Genomic DNA, 15,013 nt, shown 5'->3' on the forward strand with positions numbered 1-15,013 from the left:
TGTCTGAAACTCAGCATTATTGACATTTTGGGCTGGATAATTCATTGTTTGGGGGGTGAGGAAGAGGGGCCATCCTGTGCATTGTAGGATGTTGAACAGCTCCCTGGAATCTACCCACTAGATGCCAGTACACCTCCCCCCACCTCAAGCTGTGACAACTAAAAATGTCTGTGGACATTGCTACATATCCCCTGGGGGACAAAATCATCTCTAGTTGAGAATAAATGCATTATTTCAAATAATCTTCACTCCTGTGTTGGCTGTCTTATTTTGTCTCCCCTCCTTCCTCTAGGATATGCTCAGACAACAGCAAGGACAAGAGCTAGACCTGGGCTTTTTTGGTGAGTACATTGCTGGGTTTGGGATGGTGCAGCTTATTGGCGCTGGTGCTATTTACTGAAGTGGGGAGAAGGGGGTGTGGGGAGGGAGCAGACATGGGCAGGGCAAAGAATCAAGGGTCTGAATGTCCTGTTGGACTTCAAGTGGGGAAGCCAAGTGGGCAGTTGGATGTATCTGGAGCTCAGGGAAGGGGTCGGGGCTAGAGACATTGTAGTCTGAATCCTCAGTATACAGAATGAATGTGAGGAGCCAGGCCTCAGTCATTCTGGCTCCCCCCCCCCCCCCNGGGCCCCCCCCCCCCCCCATTTCTCCATATTGTCCCAGTCCCGTTTTATTTCTTAGCCTAAATAGTCATTAACTTGAGCCTTAATTTGAATTCTCCCCTTTGCTAAATGGTGAAAACACTTTATAATCTACCTGTGGGACAAATGTGTCCCCCAAAAGTTCATGTACTGGAAACTTGATCACCATTGTAAGAGCATTAAGTGGGTAGGAATTTTTTTTTTTTTTTTTAAAGACGACCGACTGGCAAGGTAGGGGGATTTTAACCCTTGACTTGGTGTTGTCAGCACCACTCTCTCCCAAGTGAGCCACGAGCCGGCCCAGAGGGTGGGAAATCTTGATTATGGTATTTGAAAGGTGGGCCTTTAAGAGGTGATTAGATTGTTAGGACTATGTCCTTGAGTAATGGGAGTGGTTCTGGTGGCTTTATAAGGAGAGGAGGAGTCCAGCTTTCTCTCCCTCAGCCCATTCTCACCATGTGACACTGTGGTCTCCATGGTACTCTGTAGAGTTCCAATGGAGAAGGCCACCAGATGTGTTTGCTGGACCTTGGACTTGCCAGCCTCCAAAAATGTAAGAAATAAATTTCATTCTTTATAAATTACCCAGTTTCAGGTATTCTGTTATAAGCAACACAAATGGACTAATATGCAACCAAACACTTAAAATGAATCCTGTCTGGTCCCCATGCCATCCTCAGTCTGGCGTTGGTTCCATCACCTCCTTGCTAAATTTCCCAGGTCTAGGTTGGAGTTAACAGTGGCCTCCAGACTCCTAGAGCTAACAGCCTAGCCTGGTCTAATGGTTAAGCTCCTGGGACTTTGGCAACTGACACCCACTTCCCCCCAATTTACCTTCTGTGAGTAGTCGTTGCTGATCTTCTTTGCCATCATTTCCTCCTCTATCCAAGGATGCTTCTTCTGGCAGGTTGGTGAGAGGGTGAGATGAGGTGTGCATAGTGGCTGCAGCAAACGCTCAACACCTGATCAGTTTCCAGTCATGGTCCCACCTGACCTCTTTGTGGCTTTAACATGATTTTGTGGGCAGCCAGGGAAGACTTCCCTCGTTTCCAAGTCAGTACTCCCCAAAGGTTTCCACTGCTTATGGTGCCTGTTTCTGGCTTCTCCTGTTGATCCTCCCACCTCTAAATGGTGCTCCCCCAGGGTCCTTGGGTGGTTTTCTCTTCTCAGTACTGATCCTTCCATCCTTGTAACTACTTTGTTTTCAACTTTTAGATCTATATGGCTACTATTTAATGAGCAAAAAATGTGCTTTCGGCCTTTCTTATACTGTAGTTCCAACCACAAAATATCCTAAATATACACATGGAAATGTTGAGGGGGAAAAAAAGCCTGGCTGGTTAGTTCAGTTAGTTACAATGATGCCTTAACACCAAAGTGAAGGGTTCAGCTTCTTTCAGATCCCCATAATCAGCCTGCTGCTAAAAAAAAAAAAAGTTGGTGAAATTCCATAATTCACTGTTTGATATGTATCCTCCCAAATTAAATGTAAGAGTGGTCATTATCTGAGGACTATATACATCAGAATTAACATGCTCACTGGTGGGAGCATGCATGTTAATAATGCAGACTCAAGAGTCTACAAGTTTAGGAAACCACATTTTTAAATTGCTGAGATTGACGGGCCGGCCCTGTGGCTCACTTGGGAGAGTGCGGTGCTGAGAACACCAAGGCCACGGGTTCGGATCCTATATAGGGATGGCCGGTTTGCTCACTGGGTGAGCGTGGTGCTGACAACACCAAGTCAAGGGTTAAGATCCCCTTACCGGTCATCTTTTAAAAAAGAAAAAAATAAAAAAAATAAATTGCCGAGATTGAGAACCATTGGCCTAACCATACATAATCCCCCACCCCACAGTATCCACAGGTTTGGCACTGTCCCTATGCTCCATTCATCCCCAAAGCCAGCTTGACCAAGGCCATTTAAAAAGCATATTTGAAAACAGCATTGGGTAGCATGTGCAAAGACAACTCACTTTGGTGAGGTTGTAAATCTGCTTCAAGTACCCATTCACTTAGTGTTTGAGCAACTCCACCTGCTAAATCTGTGCCCAGATATAGTGGTATATGCTGCACCAAGGTGGAAGTTCGGTGCCAATTAAATCATTCATTCAAAAAATGTACAGCAGTAACGCTGCCAGATGTCCTACAAGCTGTAGCTACTTAGGGGGAAATGATAGAAGTCCCAGTGCCCCATGGAATTTACATACTGGTGGTTACTTGTTGCACTAGAATAGCTTAAACTAACAGTGAATAGTCAAGGCAGGCTTCTCAGCAGTTACTTGAGCAGGGCCCTGAATGAGTCACCTACATGAAAAAACAAGAGCAAATGTAGAGATCCAGAGGCTTCTAAGGTGGCTACAGTGAGGAACTGCAAATGAGGTCAAGTTAGGGAAAGCTCAATCAAGCATGAACTTGCAACAAACTAGATAACCACATACTAGCAAATTGGCTATTCATACAGTGCCTTTCTTGTAAAAGGGCAGCTAGATTCCAAAGAAATCATGTCAAGTATTAATGTGTGGGAAAGGGATGATAAAATACAGAAACCAGACACACAGTCAACTTCAGTTAAGGGGTCCTTAACTGCCATGTCTCATGGCTCCTAGGGTTTATTTCCTTGTGCCCAACTAAAGTCACTCACAGGAATGAATAAAGGTTAAAAAACTGCAAAGTCTCACAATAAAGGTTAAAAAGGAAAGCTTTATTAGGAAGACTAAAATGATTGTATATTAACTTAATCAGCTAGGCTGTACCATAAAAGGTTTGAAAATTCCCTTTCTGATGACCTCCAAGAGACTTGGATTCCTGCAAAAGAAGAGAAAAACCTAAGTGTTATTACTGGATGGGAAAGCACAAATGTACATAATGTGAACCACCCACTAAGTGACCTTATGAGTTTACAAGGGGTTATCCTTTAAACCAGTTAACATTAAAGGTCTGCTTCCAGGTATTTTCTGTTCATCATGGTTAACCTACTAAATACTAAACACCAATAAATATTTGCGCAGACACCTACCATTTATATGCACCTTGTTCTTTCCTCAGACCTGGAAAAAACAAACAACTTATGTTTCAATAAGTGATGATTCTCCCCTTTCCTGTGTACAGATAACCTTATGATCCCTCAGACAGTTCCTTCTGGAACAAACTTTCCTCTTCTCCCCCAGCCAGCCCCAGTGGGTTCACCTTTACAGGCTCTGGGACTAGGACAGGAAGTAAGACGTGTGAATGTTTCTTCACTGGGAAATTTTAGCTTAGCCCACCTTACATTTAAGTTTACTAACCTCTGACTTCAGACTGGAGTCGAGCAGAAACACAGCCTCCAGTTTCCCTGCAAAAGAGATCAGAAATTAAGCCTTGCAGCCACCCCTGTTGCTTGGAGAAAAGGCACATCTGTACATGCTAGGTATGTTTCAATGCACATTTTAGAGAAACCACTAGCTAGTCCAAATAAACTTTCCATTGGCTATAAAGCCTACTCAATGAACTTCCTATTGTCAGAAATTGTCATTGCAAGGTAAGCTCACAACTCAGAAAATACCTTTCAGTCACAGTCATCAGACTGGGGCGGTATTCAACTCATCACTGGTGAGCAGGAATTTTATCACTACTGGTTCAGGAATGGCCAAAGGCAGATTTTGAATTAAGTCAATAATGTCTAGCCACCAGACTAAAGTGCCACCAAAGGAAAATTGTAGCAGGATTTATACAGAAGAAATACATGGTAAGTGTTGCAAAATCATTTACCTCAAATTATTCTTGGGCTCCAGATAAGGTGCTGGACCTGGTAACAAACAAGATAGAGTCAGTAATGCTTACATCCTGAATTGTTTTCCTGCCTAAGCCATCATTCCTAGAATATCAGATTCCGAGTCTCAACAGCAAGTCATCAGCCGAACGAGATTCCATGTTAAGTCATCATATACATACAGAGCTAAAAGGGCAGTTTTCCCCACACAATATACTACATGCACTGAACGCATACTGAAATTACTCACCTTTGAACAAGCAGGTTACTGGTAACAGTACCTGGGGAAAAAGAAAAACTATGGATGAAAGTTTCCTTACATATAGTATCCCCCATCCCTGTCTTCTCCAATTTCTCAGGTGTTCACGTGTTTTCATCGTCAGTCATAGTGAGCTAGTTTGATTCATCATAGAAACTGCCTACTTGGTGGAATAAGCCACAAGATAAAAATCAACTAACCTCTTAACTCTGGAGGCTTTTCAGTGGTACACAGAAACAGAAGCTGCTCCTGAATGAGGAAAGTATCCAATTAACAAAGTACTCAAAAGAGCCAAGGCTATTTTAGCTATGGTCGTTAATGGGCAGGCCAAGAAAAGCTAAGCTGTAGGTATGTGCTGTACCTCGGACAGTTCCTTATAGAACCGGTTCTCATCCTTTCCCCCAGTTACCCCAGTGGGTTCACCATTTCTGGCTCTGGGGCTAAAATGGGGGTAAGACAGGATGTTTGCTCCTCACTGGCACTGGACTCTGGCAAGCTACCCAGGAAAGTACTCACCACTTTCAACTCTTTCCACTAGTTTGTCCCCAGGCAGATCTGTGGGAACCTAGGAGGAAAAAAGGGGAGATATCAAGGAACATCCTTACAAGGGACCATAAAGCTTTATGGTTCAATCAGGACTTTGTTGACAAATACCATGACGTTACACTCACCCTTTGGATAATGGGTTCACATACATGATAATTTGTCATAGTATTAGTAGAAGCAACTTACCATAAGATAAAGGAACATGTCATCATCAGGACAACCTGGGAAATGGGAACAAATGATTATTTTAAAGTATTAGGATGGAACAAAATTCCTTCATTAACAACACTGCCATCAGAACTCTAACATGCTATTAACTGTGGTACCTCACAGAGCATCAGTTACTTAATTCAAATCATCTGACAGTGATGTGATGTGGGTGAGCAAAGAGCACACACTCGCAAGAACCAACTGTACTGCTGGGTTGCTCAGTCCCCCAAGTCTTTTCAAGAGGAACAAGATGGAAGGAGCAAAAAGGTAATACTGCTCCATTGACCATTTGCCCTCCTTATTATAATACTTAGGATAATACTGAAGAAATTACATACACCAAGCCCCCACGTGGACAATTACCTGTATTCACCCTGGGAAGCAACTGAATTCCTCAGGATCAGTTATGAGATGCTGGAGGCAGAAAAGGGAGGAATTATATGTACCTAAGAATAGCCATTCAAAGACCCATGAATATCCCTGGTTCACTTCTCAGTAGTAAGATGACATCACCTGTAAGTTCAGCCATATGCTTGTCATTTTACATTCATCATGGAGTGATCATCTAGAAAGTGCCCCCTTCCCATAGTAGCACAAACCATGTATACATACCTGGACTATCACTGTAATGAAGGATGGTGAGAGGCCAGTGATTTGCAAAGACTGGTTCCGAGATGAGAAATCAGGCTTTAAAGGCTTTATCTGTGCAGGCGGCACCATGGAGGATTTGGTGTTTGGTTTAACAAAATCATTGATCTGGCTGGGTGAGCATCCCTGACAAAAGGCAGAGTTGATGGACTTATTAAGAGGTGGGAGTACGGTGGGTAGTTGTGGCCAAGAGATTAGCAAAAAGTTCTTAACATATACAAAAGGGAAAGTGCACCCCCCCGTGGTTAGGAAGATGAGTGAAGAGAGGCCCCTTAAGAATCATGGTGTTTAGTTTAAAGGGGTTGTTTATTATGTCTTTTAATTCAGTTAATCTACCCTGACCATGTAATTCTTTTATGATATCTTGAGTTGTTTTGACTCCCCAAGGGGTATATTGGATTGTTTTGAGTTAGGTTAGTCATAAGTTGTTCCCATTCTTACCATGGGAGGGGTTGGATTTATTCCCAGCTTTGAGATACAAAGCCAGCACAAGGAGTGAAAGTGAACTGTTGTGGCTGTACTGTTAGCAAGCACCCAGGCTGAATTAAATGGGGCATTGTTAGAAAGAGTTAAGAGTGGGTGCTTGATTGAAAAAGAACATAATGAGGACAATTAATCTTCCACTTCCAGCCACTGGGTTACTTGAGTTGGAAAGAAGTCCCTGAAGTCCCCTTGTAGGTGGCAGTCCCAAAGAAAAGACAGGAGTGTGTCCCTGGAGGCTGTGACTTTGGGTGAGTTTGTAAGGAGAGATACAATTAGATCATACAAATCCCCTGGAGCTGACACAGGCATCAGCCAGGGACAGCTCATGGCCAGGCGTATGCTGGCTGGAGTAGGTAGGCTTCTGTGGTTCTGAATTCTGACTCCTCCATGGGTTCATCAGGTATCCTTGTCAGCCTCATAGAGGTGGGTGTGTAAAGCCAGGAACAATATTTCTTGGGAAGTTCTGGGAGCTTTAAATTTAAGTCCGGTACCTTATTTTAACCTGGAAAAATGAACCCAAGCACTTATGCCCAATAATTTTGCCATGGTTGGGGTGGTGAGAAGTACCCGATGTGGGCCTGTCCACTGAAGGTGAAGAGGTTTTGGATTTAACTCCTGGTTCAAAGTTAAGGGAGGGGGAGATTGGAATGGGGTTTTAGTAGGTGGATGGCAGTATACTTTTACAGAAGTAGCTGGGTGTGGTTTAGAGCAGATAGTCTCTCAAGGGGTGAGAGTTAGGAGGGAAGTTACCCAACAAAAAAAGTCTTCCATACATGAGCTCAAAGGGACTAAGTTGGGGTGCCCTTGGGGTTATGTGCATTCACATAAGAGCTACTGGGAGTAGTTCCGGCCATGGCATGTGTAATTGTAGCATTAATTTGGTAAGGTGGTTTTTATAATAGAATTTGCCTTTCAACCTTTCCCAAGGATTGGGGCCTGTACGGAATATGTAATTTCTAGAGATGTTTAAAGTCTGTGAAATTCCTTAGGTGATCTGTGAAAAGAAAGCTGGACCATTACCAGACTGGACTGAGGTGGGGAGACTGAACCGAGGAATTATGTGTTGGAGCAGGACTGTGATGACAGATAGTGCCTTTTCTGAAGTGCTAGGCAAGCTTCTGCCATCCAGTGAAAATGTCTACCAATGTAATAAGATATTTTTGTCGTTTCACAGGAAGCATGTGGGTCAAGTCTACTTGCCAGTCTTGTCCAAGAACCGGACCTCTAGCTTGACGGGCAGGGAAAGGAATTGTAAGTGGCCTTGTGGGAAAAGTACAGAGGCAAATATTAAGCTTTGGTTATTAGTTGAAGGGCTTGATGAAGATGAGGGTATTCTATTTGAGACAGAAGTTTAAAGAAAGGTTTATATCCTACATGAAAATGGTTATGAAGTTGTGTTAGGATATTGTATGCCTCTCCAGCCTGAAGGACTATTTTACCTTTAAGAATGTGCCATCTTTATTTGAATTATCATCCCTATTGTGTGAGGGATCTATGTTCCTTGGTTGAGTAGGGTGGTGGCTACACAGGCAGAGCCAACATTTGGTGTTGGACCTCTGTGAGTGCCTCTTTTTTGGCTTCAACATCTGCTCGTTTATTACCCGCAGCTACTGGGTCTTGAGTTTTTTTGGTGTCCTCTGCAGTGAAGGATGTCTGCGTGGGTAGGCACTTGGGTTGCCTGCAAGTTTTAGGATTAAAGGACCATTAATTATATATGTTCTCTTCATTGTTAGGAAACCTCTTTCTCTCCAAATTGGTGCATGAGAATTAATTATGTGATAGGTGTATTTTGAGTTTGTGGGTGTTTAAGTTTGTTGGCCAGTGTCAGGGCTCTGGTGAGGGCTGTTTAAGTTCTGCCTGTTGTGAGATTGTGTTGGGTGGCAGGAGGTTGGATTCAGTTATCTGAGTTAACAAAACAATTGCATAGCCTACTGTGTTATCCCCTGGTTAAAAGAGCTTCCATCTATGAACCAGTCCGTTGTGGGGGGTGGTAACAGGGTGTCTGAAATATTTGGAAAGGGGTTAGTAAAGTGGCCCAGTATTTCCCTGCAATTATGTTCATCCATTGTGGGTTGGGAAGGTGCAGGCAAGAGTAGCTGGGTTAAGTGAGGGGCAATGGATGAAAGTTACATTGGGATTTTCAAAAACCAAGGCATGAATGACCTGAAGTCTGATGGCTGAAATCTGGTGTGTGGCCTGGTGGATAGGAAGTGAAGAAAGTGAATGGGCACAAGGTACTGTTATTTCTTGGAAGACAGTTAACTTTGAGCTCTCTTGTATTAGTATAGTGACTGCAGCCAAAGCCTGTAGGCAAGGTGGCCAGCTGAGAACTGTTTTATCTAGCTGTTTGGACAAATAAGCCACTGGCCTGAAGTCGGGCCCATACTGTTGAGCCAATAATCCCAGTGTAAATCCCTGTCTGCTGTCTACATATACAGGGAAGACTTTGTTTGGGATAGGGAGTGCCAACACTGGGGAAGAGGTGAGAGCTTGTTTTAGGAGTGAAAAGGGAGTAGACACAGGGAGATTAGGATTTAAGAGCTTATGGAGAAACTAAGCTCTTACACCACAGACTCTACAAAGTATGTTAAAGAGTTTCAATAATTCAATATTTAACACACACCTATAATCTAAAATGGCATGATGTGTATATCATGTCCTCACCCCAAATCAGTGACTGGTGGTAGATGGGCAGCAAGCAATGGAAAGGTCAAATTCCTATGGATTTCTCATCTCAACCCCCAGGTTTAAGCACCAAAAATATGAAAGGTCAGCGATTAGCAAAGCTGGTACCAAGACGAGAAATCAGGCCTTAAAGGCTTTATTTGTGCAGGCAGCACCAAGGAGGCATAGGTACAGCCTACCTGCCGTTTTGGGGGCAGCGTTTTTAAGTTATTTCTAGGGCCAAGTTGGTTTAACAGTCACGAGACTTGTGGTTTCTCTTGCAAAGTCCCGTGGCCTAGTACCTGTTGCAACCCCCCAGTGGTTTTCCAGCAAATACTCGCCCAGTGATTTTTCCATTGGGCTGAACTTCCTCCGGGTTAGACCCTACTTGTTTCAAGCACGAACGACCCCATCTTGGGAACCTACCTGTAGAACTAGTAATGGATATTGTCCCGAACCAGTAAGCTCCTTTGAGCTGCACCACATCTAAAAAAGAACCCTTAACACTCCAGAAATGAAAGCAAAAAACCTCATTTGCTGCGGATGGTGCTACTCAGAATTTCCGTTTTCTCCACTACTCCATCAGAAAGAGAGAGTTCAATTCTTAAAATCATCCCAGTAGCACAATTCGTAAGACCTTCACACACTTAAAACAGAGCTAAGAAATAGCTATAAGCACTTACTCCAATGAGATGCTCTTCCATTCTTCAGTGTTCAAACGTGCGCCTCAACCCTGCAGACAACAACGTTAGGTTAGCACTGGGTATTTCGAAAGCGCTTTGGTTTTCTGGAGCGACTGCTGAGTCGGAAATCGGCCGTGCAGGGCCCGTCTCCTCAGAGTTACTTATCCTCACGGAGCTCAGTACAGGTCTGTGAAAGGTCCTCATCACAGGAGAGCCACCGGCACCGCCCGCCATCGCCATTTTGTCCTTCACAAAAGCCTCGCTGCTGCCTCGGGGCCACGAGGCCACGGATGAAACCGCCCCCGCCCCCACCTCCCCACGCCCTGACTACCAAATAGGCACTACACATTAAGTCTAACGTATGCCACGCTCGAGCAACCACTTGAAAAACACACGCCAAATACCTACAAGCAGTGCCCGACGAATGAGACCTAAGAAGGTACCGCGAGACGCTTAAATACTACCCCGCAGAGGCCCACGGGATTTGGGGGCAGGACTATAGTGGGCGCACGCGCACATGGAGACGGCGCGCGAGCCCGGGGAGTTGTGGGTAGAGGAAAGTACGCGCCCCCTGAACTTGCGCGAAAACGTCGCGCATGCGCCCTAGGGGAGCGCTCGAGCGCTCTGTCAGCACTGCGGCTTGGCTGCTCTCGGCAGCTCAGCGTGTGACAGGAGCCCGGAAGCCCCGGCTTCGCGCCGATCCTGGACTCACTGTCCGTCACGGTCACGGCCTCTTATCTCCACACCCTGCCCTGAGCCCCGCCTGCCCCCACACACCCTAAACTCATGTGCAGGATCCGCCTCCATGGATCCCAAACCTGAGCCCTCGACAGGCGTCATGTCGGTGCCGCGCCAGTCGCCCAGTGCACATCCGGGGCCCGGTGTCCAGAGTCTCAGCGCAGCGGGCGACTCAGGTACTGGACCCCGGGCTGAGCTCAGGTGGAGGGCCCTTGCATGGAGCCATATCTGGAGAGTAAGCCAGGTCGTAAGTGCTGCACTTGATTCATGAGATAGGGTCTGATTTTTCCTGGCTGGCCACCTGTGTCTTGCATTCCGGTCCGATTTCGTTAGGAGCTTGGCCTGTATTGGGACTAACATTAGCTAACATATTTACGGAGCACCGTTTTAAGCACACTGTATGAATTGGTTACTTTAATCCTCCAAAATCCCAAGGTACGTAGGATCACAACCCCTATTTTCTAGATGAGGGACATTATGTAAAGAGCTCCTGCAGAGCTGCCTGATTGTCGAGCTGGCTGCAGTCAGCTATAGCCTGTGTTGTTATTGAGTCCAACCAGCATTAGTTCGTCAGTCGTTTGTGGTAAACACCTAAGTGTACAAGCATGCTTTGAAACCATTAAGCTCTTACTATGTGCTCTTCTGGGTTTTTTTTTTTTTTTTTTTTAAGATGACCGGTAAGGGGATCTCAACCCTTGGCTTGGTGTTGTCAACACCACGCCCAGCCAGTGAGCTAACCGGATCCCATAGGATCCGAACCCCTGGCCTTGGTGTTATCAGCACCGCACTCTCCCGAGTGAGCCACGGGCCAGCCCTATGTGCTCTTCTGTTTGACCTCACTTAATAACACAACAATCCTCGGAGGAACGTGTTAAGGTAATGCTGTATATAAGGAACCTGAGACCTAGATAGCTTAAGTAACTTGCTGAGTTATCCAGCTAAGAAATATCAGAGCCAAGGTGTGCAAATCCAGGCAGTCTGATTCCAGAGCCTGCACAAATCCAGGCAGTCTGATTCCAGAGCCTGCACTGCTAACACTATGCCTTACTGCTTTTACATCATACAGTTCTGTTCTCAGCATAGTTGGGGGCAAGCAAATACACTGGGAAAAAATGGAATAAACTTTGGGCACTGTTTCTCAATCTTATTTTTATTGTTACCCCACCCAATCTAAAAAAGACCATTCTAAAAGACCCATTCTAAAGCTGGCTGGTTAGCTCAGTTGGTTAAAGCATGTTGCTGATAGCGCAAAGGTCTGGGGTTTGATCCCTGTACCAGCCAACAATAACAACAACAAAGAGATATTTTTTTCCCCCTAAATTACCCCCATGAAAATTTGATACCACAGATATACTGTATATCTGTATATGTATTATGGCCGTTTGGAAAGCCAGAAACCTTTTTAATATCTGAGATTTCTCATCCCCTATGAACCAATTTTCACTCCTGTGAGGGAGTTGCATTGTTTCCATGCATGCTGCAGGGACATAATAAGTGGCACTGTACACAAATACTGAGAGAATTCCAGTTTGAACAAAGTTTTTATGTACGAGAATAAATTCATTTATTCAGTAACTATTAAGTGCTTGTTCTGTGCATGATACAACATATGGGGGGAAAGGAGATAAAACACTCTGACCTGAAGATTTTGATCTTGTTAGGGGTAATTAAGATGTGCATACAAATAGTACATGATTGAAAAGTTGTAATAAAAAAACAAACAAAGAAAAGTTGTGTAGAAAATGGCCCAGATAGGGGCCAGCTCGTGGCTCACTTGGGAGAGTGTGGTGCTGATAACACCAAGGCCATGGGTTCGGATCCCTATATAGGGATGGCTGGTTAGCTCACTTGGGAGAGCGTGGTGCTGACCACACCAAGTCAAGGGTTAAGATCCCCTTACCGGTCATCTTTTTTAAAAAAAAGAAAAAAGAAAAAGAAAATGAACCAGATAAACTACAGAAAGTAAAAAAGGTTCATAGTAGGCAGACAAAGCTGGGAAGGTTGTGTGTGGGAATGGGAATTGGGAAAATGGTTTATAGAGTATTTGGACCTGGAAGAGTAGATAAACAGACCGGGTAGGAAATTCCAATTAAATAAACAATTTGAGTGCAGGCTTGATGCTAGAAAAGGAAGGAAGTATATGGATATAATTCATGAAAGACAGGCTAAAAGGGAGTAGTAGAATATAAAACTGGAAAAAATGTCCTGGGAAAGACCAGATGAAGAGGCCCTGAGTGCAAAGCTAAATCATTTGAATTATAAATAATGAGAAAGAAGTCAGTGAAATTTTTTGAGCAGGGAGGTAAGAAATTGGAGGACAAGGACATTAATTAGATTGTCACAGTAGTTTAGGCAAGAGGTAAGTAGATTCTATACTAACAAGTGTAATGGCAGTGGAAATGCCAGGGGGCTCCTACTCATGTACCTACAGAAATTAGGCAAGTTGGGCCGGCCCGTGGCTCACTCGGTAGAGTGCGGTGCTGGTAGCACCAAGGTCACGGGTTCGGATCCTATATAGGGATGGCCGGTTTGCTCACTGGCTGAGCATGGTGCTGACAACACCAAGCCAAGGGTTGAGATCCCCTTACCGGTCATCTTTTTTAAAAAAAAAAAAAAAGAAATTAGGCAAGTAATATAATGAAATGAAGTGAGTAGGGACTCTGGCAAACTGGGCAGCCCTTTCTCAGCTACAGCTGATTGTTGCCTTGCTAGAATATTGTCTCTGCTTAATCAGATGGTCAGAGTTTTCAAGAGAATCGAGGAATCCAGAATTGTATATTAATTTATCCATTTGATTTGATTTATATTTTGTTTTTGGCGGCTGGCTGGTACCAGCATCTGAACCAATGACTTTAGTGTTACCCATTTAAAAATGTTGACATCTAACAACATTTTTAAGTGTATTCTATGAACTAATCAAAATATACCTGTGGGCCAAATGTGGCCCATGATTGTGAGTTTGCAACCTCTTGAGTAGTGACATAGAATCTACTAGAAAGGGGGCATTTCAAAAAAGTGATGCCCTTTTTGGAAGCTATAGAGGGGTTAGAGGATAAGCACTGAAAAAAGCCCTGTTCTTAGTAATTTGAGATCATAGGTGACTTTCATTCAACATTTACTCTACCAATATATATATATATATTTTTAAAAAGATGACCGGTAAGGGGATCTTAACCCTTGACTGGGTGTTGTCAGCACCACGCTCACCCAGTGAGCTAACCGGCCATCCCTATATGGGATCCGAACCCGTGGCCTTGGTGTTATCAGCACCACACTCTTCCGAGTGAGCCACGGGCCGGCCCTACTCTACCAATATTAATTTGTTAGGCACAAATTAACTAGCCACGGAGGATACAACAGTGTCTTAATCTGTTTCTGTTGCTTATAAGAAAATACATGGAACTGGGTAGTTTATAAAGAAAACAAAATTTATTGCTTACAATTTCTGAGGCTGAGAAGTCCAAAGTCCAAGGAACACAGCTGACGAAGATCGTGGTGGTGGTGATGGTGATAGCAGGGTATCATATTGTGAAAATGGTGGATCAGAGAGAGAGAGAGACTCTCACGTGCTCTCCTTTTAAAGCCCTCAGAACCAAGACCCTGACCACCATTATTAATCTGTTCACTACGGCATGGTCCTAGAATCTAACCACCTCGTCAAGGCCCCTCCTTTTAATTACCATAATAGGATTTCCCACCCTCTTAACAGTGACAGTGAGGATCCAGGCTCCAACACATTAAACTTTGGGGGGACACAATTCAATACACTACAAACAGGGAACAAAGCTCTTGTGCCCCCATGGAGCTTAAATTGGATAGACATAGAGAAACAAACAAATAATATGTCAGATGGAGATAAGTGCTATGGTAAAAATTAAGCAGGGAAGGGGAGAGGTACCACTGGGGTAGAGGGGGAGGAATTATCATTTCACTCAGTCAGAGAGGGCCTCTGATAGCATGACATTTGGATATAATAACTCTAAAGGAGACCGAGGAGGGAGCCTCCATGTGGGGTAAAGTGTTCCAGGTAGAGAGACCAGAGCACTAGACTGTGTTTCTTGATTTGCAGAAAAATTATTGGTTGTGCTTAGGAGTTTTTAAACAAAACTGGGAAAATTTTATTTATATAAGTCAAGGGGAGATTGAGGTTTGGTGGAAATGATGCAATTTTCATTTTCCATGGAATAGTTGAATTTTGGACATTGTTTTTATTTAAATAAGATAGAAAGAGGATATTCTATGAGCAAAGAATGTAATGGTCAAGTTAAATGAAATGTGTGCACGTGTATGTATGTGTGTGTATATCTGCTTGACTGGAGCAAAAAGGCAGGGGTGTCATATAATGACAAATGAGAAAAATGAGGTGAAACGATTGGTGGAGGATGTTGAA

At 44.0% G+C, this 15,013-nt stretch overlaps 1 protein-coding gene and 1 long non-coding RNA gene across 5 annotated transcripts in view; one reads left to right on the forward strand and one right to left on the reverse strand.

The window, feature by feature from the left end:
- Positions 1 to 3,324: 3,324 nt before the first annotated feature.
- On the reverse strand, positions 3,325 to 10,343 carry LOC103591102. Of its 4 annotated transcripts, none has more exons than XR_550534.1 (13): positions 10,294 to 10,342; positions 9,886 to 9,935; positions 7,978 to 8,216; positions 6,020 to 6,181; positions 5,771 to 5,821; positions 5,384 to 5,418; positions 5,168 to 5,216; positions 4,852 to 4,900; positions 4,643 to 4,673; positions 4,392 to 4,428; positions 3,929 to 3,975; positions 3,661 to 3,691; positions 3,325 to 3,449 (listed from the first exon to the last, which is right to left on the reverse strand). It is a non-coding gene; the product is annotated as an uncharacterized LOC103591102 (long non-coding RNA). The 4 variants fall into 4 exon arrangements; XR_550535.1 differs by having other exon boundaries at positions 8,140 to 8,216; positions 10,294 to 10,339; XR_550533.1 differs by lacking the exon at positions 7,978 to 8,216 and having other exon boundaries at positions 10,294 to 10,343.
- Positions 10,344 to 10,690: 347 nt separating this feature from the next.
- The window catches only part of SLC3A2 (solute carrier family 3 (amino acid transporter heavy chain), member 2), a 29,576-nt gene continuing 25,253 nt past the window's right edge, over positions 10,691 to 15,013 (forward strand). Inside the window, exon 1 of the mRNA XM_008573509.1 lies at positions 10,691 to 10,799. Coding sequence (XP_008571731.1) covers positions 10,691 to 10,799 — 109 coding nt within the window. The remainder of the gene's footprint in view (positions 10,800 to 15,013) is intronic.

The sequence above is a fragment of the Galeopterus variegatus genome, unplaced genomic scaffold, assembly GCF_000696425.1.
Source record: "Galeopterus variegatus unplaced genomic scaffold, G_variegatus-3.0.2 Scaffold926, whole genome shotgun sequence".
NCBI classification, from domain to species: Eukaryota; Metazoa; Chordata; class Mammalia; order Dermoptera; family Cynocephalidae; genus Galeopterus; species Galeopterus variegatus.